The sequence below is a fragment of the Equus caballus genome, chromosome 1 (assembly GCF_041296265.1).
Source record: "Equus caballus isolate H_3958 breed thoroughbred chromosome 1, TB-T2T, whole genome shotgun sequence".
Lineage (NCBI taxonomy): Eukaryota > Metazoa > Chordata > Mammalia > Perissodactyla > Equidae > Equus > Equus caballus.
In genome coordinates this window covers 116327882-116348013 of record NC_091684.1, presented here as the reverse complement: position 1 = coordinate 116348013, position 20132 = coordinate 116327882, and the positions used below count along the sequence as shown (strand labels likewise).

Sequence of the window (20132 nt, the reverse complement as noted above, 5' to 3'; positions counted from 1 at the left end):
GCAAACAGAGGGAAAGAGCCCGGGACAATGGGGCAGGTGCGAAATGGACCTCACTTGGCCTAGAGGTCAGGGGAGGCAGGTGTGAGTGGAGAGAGATGAGCAGGAGTGAGGCCAGCACGGAGGAGCTGTGGGGGGAGGGACGCTTACTCCCCGCTGCTTCCTCCTGTGGCCTCTACTTTGGGCCAGAGCAATGTGGCTGCCGCCCTGGAGCTTCTCTTTTGAGGTGACACAGCCCTTGGTCCCCTGCTCTCCTGGGTTCAACATGTGGGGGCTAGGGAGAGTGGAGTGGGATGACCACTCATGTCCACAGGGTTCTTCACTCTCCTGGGGGAGAGGCCGGTGTCATTCAAGAAAGGAAAAGTAGAGTGGGAAGGTTTGAACACCTTTCTCCATGCTTTCAACCATGCGATCCGGTGCCAGAACGAGGACGGAGCACGCAGAGGGTAGGAGTGTGACATGGGCAGTGCTGTTCCTTCTCCTCCCCGCTCATCCCATGGCCCATGGCCCAGAGAGGCTGCAGGCTGATGCTAAGATGGCAGCAAGATGCAGCACAGGTGCCCTTCCACTCCAGCAGCCACCAGGAAACCCAAAACCACTCTGGCTTCATTTGTGCAGGGTGCCGCCTCAAGAATTTATGGGAAAAATAAACCAAAAAGACCTGTGATAGGGTAGAGAGGGGCAGGGTCCCTTGTCCTCCTCGGGAGTGTGACAGCTGACCACACACACTGCTCATACCCACCCATCCCAGACATCCTGTGGGATGAACGCAATGTGCAAAATGGTGTGAGATGTGGTCACTACTCATTAAGTGTCCTATCTAGTTGAAGACCACGGGTTTTGATGTGGATGGTGGAATAAGCATTTTAAATATATACCACATGGAGCTGCCAAGGACTCAGTTTATGCACCTTCAAAATTCATATGTTGAAGCCCCAATCCCCAGTGTGAAAGTACTTGGAGGTGGGGCCTCTGGGAGGTAATAGTATGAGGGTGGGACCCCATGAATGGGATTAGTGCCCTTATAAGACAGGACAGAGATGATCTCTCTCTCCACCATGTGAGGACATAGCAAAAAGGTGGCCGTGTGCAAGCCAGGAAGAGAGCCCCCACCAGGAGCCAAACCACCAGCACCTTGATCCTGGACTTCCAACCTCCAGAACTCTAAGAAATAAATGTCCATTGTTTAAGCCTTGCAGGCTGCTGTAACAGAATACTACAGACTCACAGCGTCCAGGCTGAGTTTTGGGAAAAAATTTGAGTTCTGATGTTACTTCTTCCTTTCTGTATTCCTTGGAGGATAATATCTTGGAATCACAGAAGCTAAAACGTGTTTTAAAAGATGTAGCCCCCACCCCAGGAAAGAATGAATTTAGGAATGTTCCACCACATCTCCCATGTATTACATGTGTTAACTTCAGTGTGAGAGGAAGACTACGGCTATTCATGGTTTGGGGCTTTTTTTTAGGTAAAAGGCTACATACAGGTAAGGGTATCCACTCCTTTCTCTCAAACTACCACAGTTTTGTCAAGCTCCTAAGAAGTGGCCAGGATGGACTAAGCACTCCAGTTTGTGCTTGAGGTAACCAACCATCTTGAGGTCCCCAGGACTGTCCTGGTTTTAGCACTGAAAGTCTCGTGTTCCAGGAGACCCCTCCATCCCATGCAAATGGATGGCTGGTAACCCCATGGGCACCAGCCTCCCATGCTGTGATGACGACATTCTGACCACAAACTGTCCAGTCTGTATTTGAATATAGGCCAGTTGTTTTGTGCTGTCTCTCATGCTTTCTAGCTCTGTGCTAACAATCCGAATTCTGATTTGGGTGAGGAATTAAGGAACTGGAACTTTCCATATATGTTCTCCCCAGTGATTCTGTGCCACCATAACAAACTTACATGTAAACACATATATGCTTTAATTAGAGTTTAAATAGAAACCACAAAAACACCTACTGGAAAACATTCATTCTCTTTGGGAACAATGTGAGGTTTTTTCTTAGATTTTTATTTTTACACATTCTTGTGACATTTCCCTTTGTAGCCAACAGGAGGTTAGCAAGATCAGCTTTTTAGATGATTCCATTCTAAATATACATTTTAAACAATATCAAAACAACCAGTGGAAAGGTGAAAAACATTCCATTAATACTGTTTTATCTAAACAACCATAAATAGGAAAAGACTGGTTGTGTCTTCGCCCCATCCAACCACAAAGTTGATTTCTATGGCCTCCAGATTGACTGGTTTTAAAGGACGTGGAGCTGTGGGGTGACCTATCACAGTGTCAAGGGCACGCCCTGCTCCTGGGTGATCCAGAGACCTAGTAACCAGCGACAGCTCATGATACCATATTGATAAACACTCTTGGCAGGATACTTCTTGAAGATATGCATTCCAACATGGAGATAAAAATTAAGATCTAAGACTTATTTTCGAAATAGAAGTGGGTCGCAATAGGAATAACCTGTTCATGTTAGCACTCATTTATAAGGTCATGAGCCAGGATAGTGACATCAGACTAAGCCCACCTAGACTCACATAACAGACTCCCCATCTGTCTTGCCATCAAAACAGGAGGCTGTCACCCTGCCCAAATTCTCACCAATAAATCACTTAGACAAATACCATTACCAATGACAGCTAACATAAAACCAGCCCGTCTTTGACTGTATTAGACATGAGAAGTCTGCCAAGTGTGCAAAGCTATCACTTCCCAGTTAGTGACAATCACTAGTTCATCTGGGAGATAACAAGGGTTTAAACTTGTAATTCAAATCAACTTTCTCTCTATCCCATGATGCACAGTGTTTTTAGAATAGATCATCCTGAAAGCTGTGCTGTGTTTCTCCTCCACTTATCGATTAAGAAAATGCACTCTCCCTAAGCTGCCGGCTGTAGCCATTTCTGGGAGCTGAGGAGATAGGCGTCTTGGCAGTCTGAGGGCCATTGTGTAAAACCCAGAGGGAAGACCCTCAAATGCCATAAGCACCCCCTCATCATCATAACCTACCTGAGGCTGACGTTACCTCGGATCATCATTCCTCAGTGCACTACAGACAGCGCTGTGATGCTGTGTTAGAGGAAGTACAGTTTAGATAACATTATGTGAAAGGAACCAGTTTGGATTAAACTAACACTGTGCTGCTAGAGACACTATTTTTATGTGATGCTACATCTTTAAAGATGGAAGCTTTAAAAACAATACTCTTGCATAAAACAAAAGTCCAATAGAGCACACTCATTCTAGTATCTTAAACTCTGTGGCGTACGTATATCTGCAGGTCCATGTTCTGTGGCCCTACGGCCTTTGCCTTCCTCCAGGGCCCCTCCTGGGTGCTTCAGTGCTGGGTGGCAGGAGAGGCAGCCAGTTCCTTCCCAAAATATCTTATTCTATTTACCGTATTACTCGTTTCCCCGGACGAAACACCCCAACTGTAATGATTTCTGTTGAAAGTGCAAACGCTTCCGTGAGGTTGGTTGTCATTTTTCATCTCTTAACTCTTTTCGCCCAGAAAGACCTGCACTCCATTAGCAGTGGGTTGAAAAGGGCTTCTTTGGGAGGCACTGTCCACCTTGTGCTTCCAATTTGACTGCGCATGACCATCTTGCAAGTCCAGCTGTAGTCTGAGCATCAACGTTCTCTTATTGTCTTCAGGGTCCACCCGCCACCAGTGAAATTAAACATTTAGGTGCTAAGGGCTAAAGTGCAGAGAAACTCAAGGATACTCTGATAGGAGCTGGCTACTCCAGAACTTAGCTTATAACAAGAAAGTATATTTAGACTATGCGCTACTTAACGACCTAGTGCCGCAAAAAAGAAACGATACTGTAAGTGATGCCCACTAATCACTTCCCCTGCACACGGGCCCAGTGCAGGGTCCTAGGAACCTGGCGAACAGGGCACGGATGTTGACTTGAAATACGCATTTGGCTGGAGCTGCCCTCTCCATACAGAAAATACTGTATTTTTTTAAAGTTCTGCACATAGAAAGCAATTCACTCAAGCCTTAAAACGAATTTAACTTTATAACAAGTAACTTTTTCCTAAAGATGAAATCATTTAGATTTTTTTTTAATGTAAGCAATCTTTTTATTTCCTACAATTTCTTTTTGAAAAGACTTTGGAAAGAGAAAAATGTATTCATTTTCCCCTTAAAATGTTAGTTTACTATTTCATATTAGCACATGCAAATAGAATTTACTCTTCAATATATTACTTTAATCTGGTTACCATGTAGGCATCTTGCCTATAGATAATTTTAATTTCAAACAGATGCAAGGCATTGCTGTGACCAGGTACAAAACCGGTAGAAACAGTCTCTAGGAGTGGAGAGAAAACTCCAGAAAAAGGAACTTTTAAGACTAAAAAGACAAAGTATTTTTGTAAAAGTTCCAACTCAAAAATAAAATTCCAATGCCTTTTAAGGCATGAATTAATTTGAATCCTTTACAGATCATAAAGTAAATTGACATTGCCTGGAGCATTCTTTGAAGAAGGTAAAAAAAAAAAAAAGGGGGGGAGGTTTTAATAAAGAGCCTCCCTCCCTTAAAATGAGTAAAGGATTTCGTGTGTTGGGATGTCACAAAATAAGACACCATGACAAACAAAATCCTCCTGCTCATCAAAACCAGTCTCCCTCACTCTCCTCCTCCTGACTGTCTAGGTAGAGGAGGGCAACTTTCTTTTCATCTGAAATCACCGACCTTTGGTCTACCATCCTCTGTAGCTGCACCATCTTATCAAACTCGGCCTGCTCCCTGCCCTCTTCCCCGGGGGCCTGGCGTCCGTCCCCAGCAGAGCCCTGAAAGCTCACGTTGGCTGCCCGGGCACTCCCACTGCCAGCGTCTCTCCAGGCGCCAGGGTCAGACACGCTATGAGCTTCCGCTTCCGTCCCTGCGGGGAAGAAGACTGTGGCCTCTTGTGTCCAGCTGGGGGTCACCTCTATGTTACTCACGTCCATCTGAAAGGTAAATGAAGTTTCTTTGGGCCCCAGTGCAATGTGCCTTGGTGTTCTGCTGCTGTCTGCTAACTCGCCTAGCTCAGGGGAATCCACTGCCCCAGCCAGTGCAAATGTTTTGGAAATGGGTCCACGGAAGACAGTGTGTTCAGAGGTTTCAGTTTCCGTAGGACCTAGCTGAATGTGCCTAAAGGATCTGCTCATGCCCGATGTCGCTCCTGCCCCTGACATGTCTCCCACACTAGGCTCCTGAGGAGATATGGAGACGACCCCTTGGAAGTTGCTCTTCTCAGTCATCAGGATTTTCCTACCCATGGTGTAACTATGAGCAGCCTGGGTCGCATCTGCCGAGCCCTCTCCATGGGCACTGCTTTCTGAGTTGCTAAATTCCCTGCGTTGGAGAACTATCTGCTCAGTGGTTTGATGCCTCTGAGGCCCAATTTTGACGTGCCTGATGGCTGTACCATTCCCTGACCACTCCTCAGTGTGCACAGAAGCTCCTCTGACACTGGACTCCACTTTGTCTGCAAGGGGCGCAGTGAACTGGATTTGCTCACTGAAGCCCTCTCTAGGGTCTAACTGAAGGTGCTTTATAGAAGTCTGGGTACCCACCGACTCTTCTGTCTGAAAATAATCACCAACTCTCTCTGCCCCAGAAACGGGGCCCTGAAAAATGACTTCCCTCTTTGCATGAAACTGTTTGGAGCCAAACGCGCTGTGCCTCCCCGCTCTGTCGGTATCTGTGGAAAGCTCTGCCAGGCCAGGCTCTTCTGTGACCCCCGCCTCCTCACGGGCAGGGACAGGCCCTTGGAAGAAGACTTCTTTGGACACTTGACTTTGATTGGGACCCAATGTAAAGTGCCTCACAGACCAGCTGGCTCCCGCCGAGCTCGCTGCCTGACTTACGTCGCCTTCCCCACTTACCTCCACCACCTCTGCAGTGGGTCCTTCGTGTGAGACTTGCTCAGTCCTCCAAATTCCAGTGGGGTCTATTTTAATGTGCCTTACAGACTGGCTTACGTCCTCTAACACGTGCGACCGGGCAAAGCCTCTTGGGCTGGTGACTTCCACGGTGGCTGACACCGGACCCTGGGAAGTGACCTGCTCTGTGCTGTGAGCCCGGCTGGCATCCTCCTCCTCACCAGAGGGGCTGTACAGTTCCTGGGTGGCCCAGCGCTTGAAGCCAATGCCAGGAGCTGGGGCCTCCGCTCCAGCCTCCCTGTTTGGGCTTCCAGATGTTGGGCTGTGTCGCTTGGTCAAACTGTCTCGTACCACCGACTCCACGGCTTTCTCTATTTCACCAGCTTCATCTTTGCTCAGCTCCTCCAAGTCTAACTGATCGGCATCCACAGTTCGAGAGAGGTTGACCTCAGCAACTAAGGTCACAGACTCACCTCCAGAGGTCTGGACTTTCTTTACATCAACTGAAACGCTCCCCGGCCCACCCTGATCCTCTCTGGTGAGGGCAGACAGCTCTTCCTTCATGCGCTCCGGAAGGCTTTCTTCTAGCTGCCCGATGACCTCCACCAGCTGGTGTCTGGGCTCCTTGAAGACTCCCTTAATGGATGTGTGAAAATCATGTGGTATTTTAATTTCCTTTTCAATGACTGTGGGTTCAGCATGAAATTCACCACTTCTCGCTTGTTCTTTCCAGTGAGTAGAACCCACATCTCCCTCCAGAGAATGTTCTGCAACATCCAGTGGTTTCACAACCTTCTCTCCCAAAGCATCGTCCCTCTTTATCCTCCTCCGAGCCCCTGGCACGATTTCATCTTGCCAAGAGTACCTGATGGTGGATTCTTCCTCAATGTGGATCTGCCCGTACACTGAGCCTTCATCTCTGTCATGCCCCCCGGGGTGTTCATCTGGAGTCGACACAAAATAACTCTGCTCTCCCTCTGAGTCACCTGCCTCCATCACTTCCTCAACATGAGTTACATTCTCTTGGGGCTGCTTGGTCTTTTCATGTTGATTACCTGAGACTGTGATATCTGTTTCTCCATAACCTTCCTCCTCCTCGACAAGCCCCCTGGAGCCCGGAGACACATCATCGACCTCCTCCACTTCGAATGGGATAGAAAACTCATCTGCCTTCCCGCCACCTACATAGCTCATGGGCTCTTCAATGATCTCCACATTGACAACCTTTGCTCTCCCCTCTCTTCCTTTCAGACCAAGATTGATTATATCTCCTATCATCCGCTCGGCTGATTTTCCTTTCAGCTCCACCTTATCCTTAACATCCTTGCTTAAAAGGTAGTCCAGGCCAGCTTCATCTGAAACGTCGATCTCTTCAGTCAGTTTCGACTCCACGACTATCTCAGTCTTCGTTTTTCTGTCACCAGGAAGCTCTTTCCTGTCCACGTAAGTGACTTTTGTGTCTGGAAAAGAGTTAGCAGATGCTTCTGTATCAGGAGACTGGGTAAACTGCTTCAGAATACTGGACACGATGTTTTCTGCAATGGTTTCAGTCATGGAATCACCTTTCAGAGAGCCGGTGGTGTCGCTGGTGCCCAACCTGAACCTTGCCTCTCTGGTTTCAACCCCTCTACCCGGACCATCACCAGCATCCTTCTTCAAGGGTGTCTGGAAAGCTTTCGGAGCCACCTCTGGTGTGCTGTCCTGGGATACTTCTAGACTGATAGGTATCTCTCTTCCTCTCACACTTTTCTCCTTCAATGACTCCTTCTCTTCCGCCTTTTCTCTCATTTGCTGGCTTTCTCTCTTTCTTGCTTCTTTATCTAACTTTGTCAGCTCTTCCCACCTTAAGTTTCTCTCCTCTGAAGCTTTCTCTTTAGAATCAAACATTTTCTCTTCTCGCTTTGTTTGGACAGTTACTGGCCTATTTTTCTCTTGCTCCCTCATGGCTTTATCTTCTGTTTTCTTTCCCAAAATGACGGTCCTCTCATTTGACCAAGTACTTTCAGAAGCGCCTGCCGCCACACTGGCCGGGCGTTCTCGGTATGCCTCTCGGGCAACGGTGGACTCTTTGGCTAAATTAGTGGGGACGTCCTTTGTACCTTCAGTTCTTGGTCTACTGGGGAATGTTTTCACTTGAGCTTCCGTATTTCTGAAAAGACCAGGGGCTGAAGATGAAGTTCTGTAGTTGGTTTGACCTCTGGCAGTTTTTTCATACGAGCTTTCCCGCTGGATTGTGGTAAGCGGAGAATATCCTGGGCCCAGGAAGTCTCTTCTGGCGGCGCTTCCAACAGCTGCCTGCGATCCGGAGCGAGCCGACAGGTTAGCACGCAGCCCCGCGCTGTGACTGAAGCTCGCTGAAGGCGCTTTCTGCCTCAGGAACAGATTCCTTTCATTCTCCCTCTGTAATACCGAGTCGGTATACCGATAGGATGTGTTTCTGAATTCTGTAGAAATTGAACAAAGAGTTCATTAAAATGATAGTTAGCATTACCTTTTTTCATCTGAAAAGCATTACCAGGTCAAACTTCCTCTCCACATAATAAATACATACTATTACCACAGAGAGGTCAGCATAAATATTTTCAATCCCCAAATTATTTTGTTTATAGTTTCAAAAATCCTGTTAGAATAAAACACAGCACTACACATGCTTCAGCACAACACTCTCCTCCAGCTACTGATCTTAAAACATTCATCCATTTAACAAACATATCAAATGTGTGACTGGAAAGCATGGCACATGTGCCAGAGAGGTGAGGAGCGCTAGTTTTGGTGGCTGAAATTTCACAATGTGATGATAATTTGGAATCATTCATTTCCACTTGTCAAGATAAGTTTATTTTACTTATTTCAGCAGAGAAGAGTTTCATGATTACAAAGTACGTAATTACTAAGCACTAAATGGCATTATCCTTCCACCATTTAACACACTCCTATTTTTCAATGATTCCCATGTTGGGCTAACAAGTATGGAAGAACTGAACTTTTTTTTAAGCTTCCTGATTTCTTCTATTTTTATACTTCTATTTTTACAAACTTCTCATTTGAAAAAGTGCCACAGCAGTGAGCCAACCAGTCGCCAACACTACGATCTGTTTTCATGTCATGATCCCGGGGCTGGGAGGCAGTCCACGGGGTTTCCTGCTTTGCTCTGGACCATCTGAGGAGAGTGCTACCCTTGAGGGTGTCCAACGCCACCCAGGTATCTGCTCTCAGGAACGGCGGCCAGTGGTTAGAGTGTGGCGGGGAGCACCATCCACCCTGAGAGCAGCCCTGGTGCCCACCACATCCCATCCTGCAAGCTGGCAGAGCCTTCTCTCCCTCTTGGTCTCCCTCACAGAAGCCAAGGCCAGGGGCCTCTTTAGGACAGATCCCAGGATATAGGAGAGAGACCAGGAAAGGACATTTTCTACAGAGATTCCTCTTTTCGGGTCAGCAGACTGATCCTAAACTGAGGAGTTCCAGAAACTGAACCCCCAAGAAAGAGTGCAGGAACCACCTGGTTTTTAATTAAGGTTCAATGAGAAATATGTAAAATCATAGACTGGTTTTAGGCTTATCACCTTGTGGGCAAGTGGCCAACACTATTTTATGCAACATTACAAAAGAAACGTAAGTGCACTGATAAGCATTGATAAATTTACTATCTAGGAATGCATCCATACCTTTATTCAGTGAACAGTTAAAGGGCACCTGTCAGATGGGACATAGAACTATGTGGAAGCTCAAAGTCTAATAAAAGAGTTCATAATTGGTACTCTTTATTTTTATTTTTTTTAAAGATTTTATTATTTCCTTTTTCTCCCCAAAGTCCCCCAGTACATAGTTGTATATTCTTCGTTGTGGATTCTTCTAGTTGTGGCATGTGGGACGCTGCCTCAGCGTGGTTTTGATGAGCAGTGCCATGTCCGCGCCCAGGATTCAAACCAACGCAACACTGGGCCGCCTGCAGCGGAGCGCACAAACTTAACCGCTCGGCCACGGGGCCAGCCCCTGGTACTCTTTATTTTAATGCTTATTGCCTTTTGGCATAATACATAATTGCTAAAGTAAATTTACTTTACAAATACTGTCTCTATATCCTTTAAGAAGCTGGAGAAAACAATTAATGAATGAAACAAGTTAACAGAGACACCCAGTAGCCCTGTTCCTGAGCCCTCCCTACGCTCCAATTCACAGCTCAGAGTAGAAGGTTAACGAGGCTGAAGCTAGACTGTTGGTCCTCCTCAAAGTTTGGTCCGGGTCCATTTTCTCTCTCCTCCAAGTTATGTCATGGACTTCCAGAGTTATATCCACGGTGAAAAATTTAGGTGACTAAGTAAACCTTAAATCTAGTGATGAATAAGGCTTATTTTATAGATGTCATATGTTGACGGAAGCCAGGCCGATTGACAAATGGCTACTTCTGTGGACATCTTTGCTTTTCCCAACTTTACGCTCAAAATCAGAAAGCAAACTTGCTGGACATTGTCTGAGACCAAACCCCTTCCAGTCACGGATGACTGGAACTAAAGTTATTCTTCTGAACCCAACCTGTCAAATCTGTAAACAGCCCAATAGGGATGTTGCTTTTGAAAAATAAAAGGATAGAAAGTATTATTTTTTAAAAAAATCTACCATCTATCCAGATTGGCTGTTAATCAAATACCCTCCTGACAGAGGTACCAAATACGTGTATTCCCAATTTGCCACAATTTTGAATATGATAATACTCAGACTGAAACCATGCTGAGTAAGGTGTATATTGAACATACTATACGTAATTCAATCTGCCCTTGCTTAGCCAGAAAGCTCTTTTTTCTATAGGGCTTTAAAAGTTTTCTTTTTTAAGTTATCCTGTAAGTTCTCAAGGTCTTTGTTTCTTTTCTTTTCTATTTTTTTTTTGAGGAAGACTAGCCCTGAGCTAACATCTGCCACCAATCCTCCTCTTTTTGCTGAGGAAGACTGGCCCTGAGCTAACATCTTTGCCCATCTTCCTTTACTTTATATGTGGGACGCCTGCCACAGCATGGTTTGACAAGCTGTGCATAGGTCCGCACCTGGGATCTGAACCGGCGAACCCTGGGCTGCTGAAGCAGAACATGCAAACTTAACTGCTGCGCCACTGGCCCCGCCCCTCAGGTCCTTTCTGATGAACTCTAGCTCTCTCATGTGGGTTCTGCAGCTACAGGAAGTATGGGCTTTGTTCTGTAGCTTTGCACCTGAACCAAGACACACCTTAGGGCACCCTTCCCAGCTCTCTGTCCCCTCCTCCTTCCTTCCACATTAGGCAGGAAGCACCCCCAAAATCCCGGCTAGGGAAACACCTGAGTTTATCAAGCACTTTCCCATACATTCTCATTTACATTACTATTTAAACTACGGCCCATTAAATAAAATCTATTTGGTACTTAAGAGACAGATGAATGGCAGTTATCTGAAAAATCGTATCTAATCTCAATTCTTGCAGATAAATGATGTTTTGCCATTTATCCATAGAATGAACCCATTCAGACGGAAAGCATCTTAAAGTTAATCAGCTTTTCTTATATTTACCTTGTGGCATGTCTTCAATGTGTTTAGTCACGATCACTATCTCTGGATTACTTTCTCCTTCCAGTAAGGCTCTGTAAAAATAATTTTTAAAAAAAGTTCACTAGGAAATAAAAGAGCGAGAAGTTCCTCTATCAGCCATAGAATGTAGTATTTGGTCAATGACCACATCATCACAGCGTCATGTGTTAAGACTCATGCCTGAAGATGTTACACCACAGGGCTGCAAGCCCACCTCAGCAGACCTGGCTGGACAGAACATCTCTCCAGCTGAATGAACAAAATGAGGGGGCTAGGGCTTCAGAAGTATTGGAGAGCCCCGCCTTTCTAGAAAGCCCTTCCAAACGCAGGGCAAGGAGGAGGAGGAGATAGAGAGATATAAGGGCTCAGAAGGGGAGGTCAGGGGTCTGGCTTCTCTGGGAAGCGGAGAGGGGCCCACATGTGGCACGTCACCCCAGGCTAGAGGGCCCCAGAATAATTACAACCCCCACTGGGGTCTTTCTCGAATCACAGGTCTGGGTTTGACTAGGAGCAGAGCAAAGGACTGACATCTGTCCATAAATAAGGCAGCCAGACTGCACCTGTGGTTTTCAAACTGAATTCCATGGGGACATCTTGGAGATGAAAAAAACCAGGAGAGAGGGAAGGTGGGCAGGTAGAATAGGGAAAGCTACAGACCACACCCCCTCCACCATCACCGCCCCCACGCGCACTTCATCCAGAGAAGAATCTTATCTCTTTTAATGAAACGGCAAAAAGAACTCGATTAGGTGATTTCTTTGGCCACGCCTAGCTCCAAAAGTCTCAAACTGTAGTCTTCATTAAGTTGTTATTCACATCTACAGCTCAGTCCCCTGGGCAGAGGAGAGCATAGACAAGTCAGGCTGTGGGCCCCACGGAGCCGGCGTGCTGGGCCTGGGTCAGCACCGGGATGCCCATCACTCACAGAGACCCCTAGGACGCTGGCTGCTGCGGGCACAACAGTTGTTCAGTTGCTAGAGCAACGTGTGACACCACTAACTTCAGTTCCAAGAAATCCACTGTATATGGCAAAGGGCAACGAGAAGCAGGGCCCACTTGGAAATGCTGATGTTACCACTGAGAGCTGGGCACGAAAACACAGGAGGGACGCCAGCGCTGAGCAGCAACTCGGCGGTTCTGGCAAATTGGCACCGAGTTCCCTCTCCCTGATTCAGAAGCGGTGATTCCCACAAATCAGAGAACTCCTGGGGCGAGTGGCAGAAAGCACAGGAGGCCCCCTTCTGAGGAAAAAAGCCCAGACAATGGTGAGAGGGGTTGTACTGAAGGTGTGGACAGATAGCTTTGCCATGGAAGCAGCAACTGACGTGCCCACATGTGCAGCTTCGGGAAGACGAGGCCTGTGTCCAGAGCCCAGCCCTTCCACTAGAGGTGGGAGCCAGGAAACAGGACACCGACCCATTAATCCCACACCCGCATGAGCAAGCATTCTAGGTTCCAGGAATACAAATACCTTCCATCACGGAGAAAATTCCAAGGTCTGTATATAATAAGAGGAACGTTCAGGGTAAAAGACAAACTCTGAGGGTCTACGCCCCAGGATCACAGTGGCAGCAGAGGCCGCGTCCTACAGCCAAGGGGGCCAGCATGGGACTTGGTGAGAAGGTTCTACTCTGTCTGGCCTGCTCAGCAGGAGCCTGGGTTACCAGGGGCTTCTCGCTTGAGCTGCCCAGGTCAGGCACAGAGTGCCTGTGAGGGGTCCAGGTCAGCAGAGAAATCAGTGACAGGTCAGGCAGGGGGTGCTCAGGATAAAGAAGATCCCCTTGGGGGAAAAGATCTCCTCTTACCCCTCAGAGGGGAATGGTTTTCTTCCTCTTTCAGGGAAAACCCAAACCATCATCAAACTTCTACTGAGTTCAGAATCCTGAATGGGATGCTGTGGTACATGGCACAGGGCACCAGCCCGAGGGGCTCGTGTGGTCGCGTGCAGGTCACAAACGCCTCCCGATCCAGGCCTTTGGTAGCCCTGGCGAGGACTGAGCACCAGGCACAGCTCTAACCCTCCAATCTGCGACCTCATGAAGTCCTCCTCGCAACCCGTTGCACAGGGCACCCCGATGACGCACACCCTGGCTCTGTAGGTGAGGAGACTGGAGTGCGGGGAGAGTGTCTTGGCCAAGGGCACACAGGTCACCAGTAGAGAGTGACATGGAACCCAGGCAGCCTGAGCTCAACCCTCCCCCTGCCAGCTGCTTAGACTTCCCGGCATTTTTTAAAGGACGAACCCTGCAGACAGACCCTGCAGACCATATGACCAAACGCATATTCAACACCTTTAGCGATTTCAATCAAAAGCCCCCTCCAGGCTCTCCCTCAGAGCACGAGGCTCCTCTGGAGGAGGACTCGGTTCCACAGCTGAGTCCCCCCAGGGGCTGCTCCTAAAAGGCAGGGCATCTGTCACCTTCTCCACCTGAGCGCCCAGCACAGAGCCTTACAGGCACAGTCAAGACACTGGGCGCTTAACCCAAGCCTTAATTGACTGTCTACACACCCCTCCTGACACACACTATTCTGCCCTCTGCCAGCACAGCTCACAAACTAACACGGTACAGGCAGAAACCAAACTACCGACGAGAGGCCAAAAGAGTATGATGTCCTCAAAAGCTCTTTAAGGAACATTTTCAAGGAATAGACTCGTACAACTTTAAGAAATGGGTAGAGCCGTTCTCAGGTTATTTTGAGAGCGCTGGAGGGAAACTGCCTCCCAGGCATGGTGACGGTCAGAAATGCCAACTCCCTGAATCACGGGCTATTCGTGAGCACTCCACACAGTGCCACAGGTCAGCCGTCTCTTAAGCAGGAAAATAAGCAAATGTGTGCAGGAAAACCGCGTCCCCAGCCTCCTCAGAGCGTCGGAGACAAATCCATAGTGCAGAAGCGAGCTCTCACGTGGCCTCTGCCCAGGCTCCAGGCCCAGCAGACCACCCCGGCCCTAACTGGGCCCTGAGGCGCAGCTCTCTGTCTGGGATAGACCATCCTGCTGGAATTTCAGGGCACATGCGCTGTTATTAGGCACTGTGGGCACAATGCTGCTGCACTGTAGACCCACGATAGGTGAGGACAAGGGTGAGGGGGGAGGGACAGTCGGAGGTTTCCAGAAGGAACACCGGTGGGGCAGCCTACGTGGGCCCGTGGACGGTTCACAGCAGGTGGAGAGCTGTGGGAGATGAATGGGGAGGGAGCTTGGAAAAGGGGCCTCAGAACTGCCTCCCTGGCTTCCAAGCTCCAGAGGGTGAGGGGACCACCTGGCACCCAAGACACGGGCCTGGGAAGACAACAGAATGGGCCAGGGAGAAGCATGAGAGAGGCAGAATTCCATGCACAGGACCAGCATCAGCATCCGAATCAGAATGGCTTGCCCCAAATCACAGGCACTATGTGAAGGATAACAATGAGGTGACAGTGCCATGCTAATTTTTGATCATTTCCTCTGTGCTCAATATTACATCACAACCTGAAAGCTGAGTCATCAATTCCAGAGACTTAAAAAAATCAGATGATCGACAGAGACCAAGATTACTAATAAAACAGAGAGGAAGCACGGGGAGTGGTTAATGACAGAACCTCTGGAGTCTGTTCCCTGGATTTTAATGCTGGGCCTTGCTGCTTCCTAGTTCGGTGACCCTGGCCAAGTCACTTGGTCCCTCTATGACTTAGTTTCCCCATTTCTGAAATGGGGAGCACTCACAGGTTTGTGGTAGTAATTATGTAACTGGAAAGTTCTTAGAACAATGGCTGTCACAGAATAAGTGCTCAATAAATGCTAGGCATCATAATCACCATCATCATTGCCATCATCCCTATCATCACCATCTTCCACTGACCTCAGAAGAAAACTGAGCTTCAGTTAGCTAAAGCAGTTCAAGAGGGGAACAGACTCTGGGTAACCTACAATCACGGTTAACTGAGGACTAATTCGTTTACGCAATGATGGGGAAAAGGCCAGCAATCAAATGTCAGTGGATCCTCTCAATCACACATCCTTAAAACTACAAGATTCTATTAATTTCAAATAATTTCATGGAATAACCAGATAAGCCTGTGTTAACATGTTTTTATAATTTTCAAAAAAGTAGAATTGAATTTAAAAAAACAAAACGTACTTCTCCACGACCTTGAAAAATCCTAAGGAAATGTTTTCCTTTGGACAAACCCATGAAAAGGCATAGGTGGTCGAAAATATAATGGGCAACCAGAAATATCATTAAAATGATGAAATTACAGATGTCGGTAGTTATCTCATTGCTTCATTAGCAGTCAATCTAGAGACCAAACCACGTGTTCCTTGGTTAAAACACGCTGTTTCTGCCTGCTGCCATCAGACAGAGGAAAGAGGAAGCTCTCTCTGTCTCCCTGCATGCAGGGACACGCTAAGAACATTTTTTGATGCTGTTTCCAACCTAACCTTGTAAAAGGACTTTTGCCTTGAAGACACCAGGCAGTAAATCTTTGCATTACATTTTCATATCTGCCCGGCCAAGACTCCCTTCAGTATTTTTCTTTCAAAAAATCATTTTGGCCCTGCTTTCCATTTTTTTCAGGTAAAATTTAGAACAATTGTTCTATCCTTTACCCCCAGAACATAAAAAAAAATCCCCTTTTTAAATTTGGGTGAAGACTGCTCCATCTGTCTCCCAGATCAGGCATCCAGGACGGGCACACAGTTTCCACATCCCTCAGTTTTGTGGTTTCTGGACTCAGTTTATTCCTGGGGACTTTTGTACTTTTTGTTTCCATTTTGAATATCTTTTTTTTTTTCTGTTATATTTTCTAACAGCTTATTCCCGATGATCGGGTTCTGGTCTTTTTTTTTTTTTTTTTTTTTTTTGGTGGGGAGGCTATTTATTTTCTAACTGGGCTCCTACAAGCTCTCAGTCTATGTCATTTGGACCAGACCTTCAAGTCAGCAGTGGGAGGGGTCGGGGACACTGCAGGTCCTGGAGAGTGCCACAGTTTTTGCAACCCTCAGATAAGCGACTACTTACGAAGCACCTGCTTTGTGGTGCTGCCTTGGTGCTGGGCAGTCTAGTCTGCACGAGCATGTGATGGGCAGCCCATTTCTCCCACGTTCCTACCCAGAACCCGGCCCCCACCCCCAGGCGCTTCCTCACTGCCCATACCAGTCAGGCTCTGACATCTTGGTCAGCCCTGCACTGAGGCTCCCTCGGCCACCTATGTCAGGTCCTCGGCACTGGAATCTCTGACTACAGGAGCCTGCTGAGGCCTCCCGCAGCCACCCGCAGACACACACACCCCTCCCACCTCAGCACCCCAGCCCCTCCTGCACTCCATCCGCGAGCAGCTGCCTCTGCTCCCCATGGCGCTGGCCCTGGGACTGCCCCTCTGCCGGTCACAGAAAGCCTCACCTCAGTCGGCTGGCATTTAAGGCCTCTGCAACCGCCTCCTTCCCAGGCCTCTGCTCCCCCTGCATTTTCCTTCCTCCACTTATTTTCTTTCCCTGACTTGCCCACCCGGAGCTCCTTCCCGACTCCTTTCTGCCAGTCCAGTTCCTGGCTCTCGCCTCCCCCACCCCTTCAAGGCCCAGCTCAAATCCCACATCCCCTGAAACTCTCTCCTCATCACCTCGGCCTCAAGCTCTCTGTCCCTCCTCTGCACCATCTTTAACTGACCCTATTAGGTGGCAGTAAACCATCTACAGTATTTTCTTGGAACACACATTCTACGATTTTAACGTCTTCTTTGACTTTTTACCTGAGCATAATGTGTCCCGCCTCCCATGCCAACCCCGACTTCCCACCTTGCCCTCTCCTACGTGTCTGTTCAAATTGCCAGCATCCTTCAAGACCCAGATCAATCTCACCTCCCTCTTGAAGCCTTCCCTGATTCTCTCAACTCCCTTCTGATCTTGGGAAACCTTGTACTTGTGTGTCCTTCGTGGCATTTTGTGGTGCAGGAGACTGCTTAGGTCCATGGCGCCTTATCCACAGCATATGATCCTCAACACAAAGGCCACCCTGCCTGTACCTTTGTGGGCCCCTCTGAGCTGCCACCACACCTGACATGCTGAGTGTCTCGGGAGCAGCCTGAAGGCACAAAGCCCAGCTCATAAAACATGGCCTCACAAGTGTGGCTCCCGCCCATCCATCACAGGTGGCCCTCCATGACAGGTCACTAAAATCAAGCTGCCCAGGGACACCAAATGTTTGGCATTGCCACAGACACCACAGTAACTCAGTCCTCAGGTCCTCACCCAGGCTGCCTCTTCTTCCTGGAAAGCCCCTTCCTACAAGGGCTCTTCCTGGCTTCCTTTCCATCAGACCCAAGCACTGCCTCTTCCAGGAAGCCTGCCCTGCATGCCTCGTCAGCCCCATAGCACCCAGCACATCACTAAGCCTGTCCATCCTTTGTTCCATCCTCCAGACTGCTGGGATAGAGGCTTAGTGCTTTCCTGATGCCCCTGGCCCACTTTACAAACAGTAGCATACACAGAAGTCATGTAGGATCCTGTTACAAGGCTGACTCTGATCAGCAGGTCTGGGGTGAACCCAAGATTCTGCATTTCCAACAAGCTTGCAATGCCTCGTGATGCTGATGCCGTCAGTCCACAAGCCCCTGTGAGCAGCGAGGCCCTGAACCAGTGCTTCTCGACCCTGGCGGCACCTGACACGCCTGAGCCCCACCACACAGCCGATCTAATCAGGGTCTCTAGGGGTGGGCCCCGGGGTTGATGCTTTTTCAGGTTCTCCAGGTGATCCCCAGGTTCAGATGGCAGATGCGGCTAGAACCATGCCCTGGCCTGTTTCTGAGCATCTCCCCTCTAACCACTCAGCTACCAATGTAATAAACACTTGCATTCCAGGAAAACCCATGACTACGGATCAGGTGGATGAACATCTCCAGCCCCACATGACTTCCCCAGTGACTGGCAGATGAGAGCAAGCACAGCCCGTGCAGCCCGTCTCCTCCCGCCCTCTCGCTCTGCCCTCAGTGTCCACAGCCCCAGCCCAGCCCCACGGCTACTGCCCAATGTCACCTGCAACGTGGGAGGAAAGGGCTCATTCTCACATTCACCTGCCAGGTGAGGCGCCAGCATCCTCCATGGCCACCAACTGGCCAACGAGGCTTGATAAAAACCTCAAGCCTCAGACTCTGAGGTTTGCTTTGTTTTAATTTTGTTAGTTTATTAAATTATATATTTACTTATAAAACTATAAGTCCATATTGATAAACCATAAATGATACTATTTTGCTATCACTTTAGTGTTTCCTCTTCGTTATGAAGGTTACCAGGAAGGGCCAAATATCTGGGTTTGGAAGTGTTCGTGACACTTGAGAGCTGTCCTGGAACGTGCTTTCAGCTTAAGGAGCCACAGCCCCCCTCTTACAGATGAGATGTTTCGTCAGAATGATGACCGTCATCTAAGCTGTGCTCGGGGAAAGGCCACTGCAGGGAAAACTCGGGACAAAGCCACGAGATCTCAGTCATGGAGGGCAATGCCAGGTGCGGTGTCAGCCACCCTCAGCTCCCCGGACAGGGCTGGTGAGGAGCGCCCTGCATGGGCCCCCGCTGCGGTCCCTGGGGACCGACTGTCCCTGCCTGCCTCCGTAAGGGCGGATTTGGGAGGAAAGTCAACATCCTCAAAGACGGTGGGTCAAGGCTTGTAGAAATCAAACGTGCACTTGCGAAAGGGTGACAGAGCAAAAGGACACTAACACAAATAGGAATTGTCATACCTGCCCTCGGAATTTGGGCAGCAGCACTAAATATGGAAAGAGTGACAAGAGATGGCACATGCCCGGCTCCTCATCTTCCCCGCGCAAACTTGGACTTCAGAAAGACATACAGTGAAATCAGTCACTTGCTTCCCTGAAAGCACTGATGCCTCCCAAATTCCTAGGAGAGGGCCAAGCCGATCCCTAATTGAAGCAGAGAAACACCAGCCACAGACAGACGCAGTAACTCTGTCCCTGCCGACAGTCAGACTGCTGATGGGAGCGGAAAATGCTCCCGACCAATGCCCTTGAGAAAAGCTAAGCTCTAGGGCTATGGACACTTACAAAAGGCAAGGCCCTGGCCCCTCAGGCAAGATGCCCACCTGACCTCACAACAGAGAACTGGGGGCAGGACGAAATGAGGAAGGAAAGAGCTCAAAATCTCAGAGAGACAAAGCACAGAATTAGTCTCACGATTCCAACCCAGAGAACGGTTACCAAAAGGACACAGGGAGATCCAGCTAGTCTCTGCAGGGAAGAGATCCACCCGACATCGGGGGTCACCTAACACGGGCACAGATGTGGGCTTTCTGCACTGACCCAGCATCCCTCTAGAACAGTGCCTGGTTTGGGGTTCCTCTCACCCGGGTCTCAGTCTGCGTGACTCATGACAGGCAGACCCCTCCCAAGCTCTCGAGCACTCTGTTCCCCTGGCTGGCAATGGGCACACGACCCAACAGAGCCAGAGAGCTGGGCCCAGGAGTTCTGCTGAGATGGTTGGGAAAGAGGCCCTCCTCCAACCAGGGGAGCGAGGCTGCAAGGACAGAGGCCCGGAGCTGCCTGGAGCCCATCCTGCCACAGCACAGGCGGAGCCAAGAAGGAAGAGACCAGAGAGGGTGGCAGAGACAGGGTGTCACCAACCTCATCCGGATGCCCAGACCTATTGTGCCTGAAACTAAGGACTTTTTCAGTTATAGGAGTAATAAATTGCCTTTTTTGATTTGAGCC

General features: G+C 48.7%; 1 protein-coding gene across 2 annotated transcripts in view; it reads right to left on the bottom strand.

The window, feature by feature from the left end:
- Positions 1 to 1984: 1984 nt before the first annotated feature.
- SYNM (synemin) overlaps positions 1985 to 20132 on the bottom strand; it is a 31210-nt gene continuing 13062 nt past the window's right edge. The window contains exons 3-5 of one of the 2 annotated variants that reach the window (XM_023651209.2): positions 11415 to 11485; positions 5883 to 8323; positions 1985 to 4961 (exon numbers count right to left, since the gene is read on the bottom strand). In XM_023651209.2, the coding sequence (XP_023506977.2) occupies positions 4623 to 4961; positions 5883 to 8323; positions 11415 to 11485 (2851 nt within the window). In that variant the 3' untranslated portion in view covers positions 1985 to 4622. Of the gene's footprint in view, positions 8324 to 11414; positions 11486 to 20132 lie in introns of both variants that reach the window. The other variant, XM_023651199.2, reaches the window with a different exon arrangement.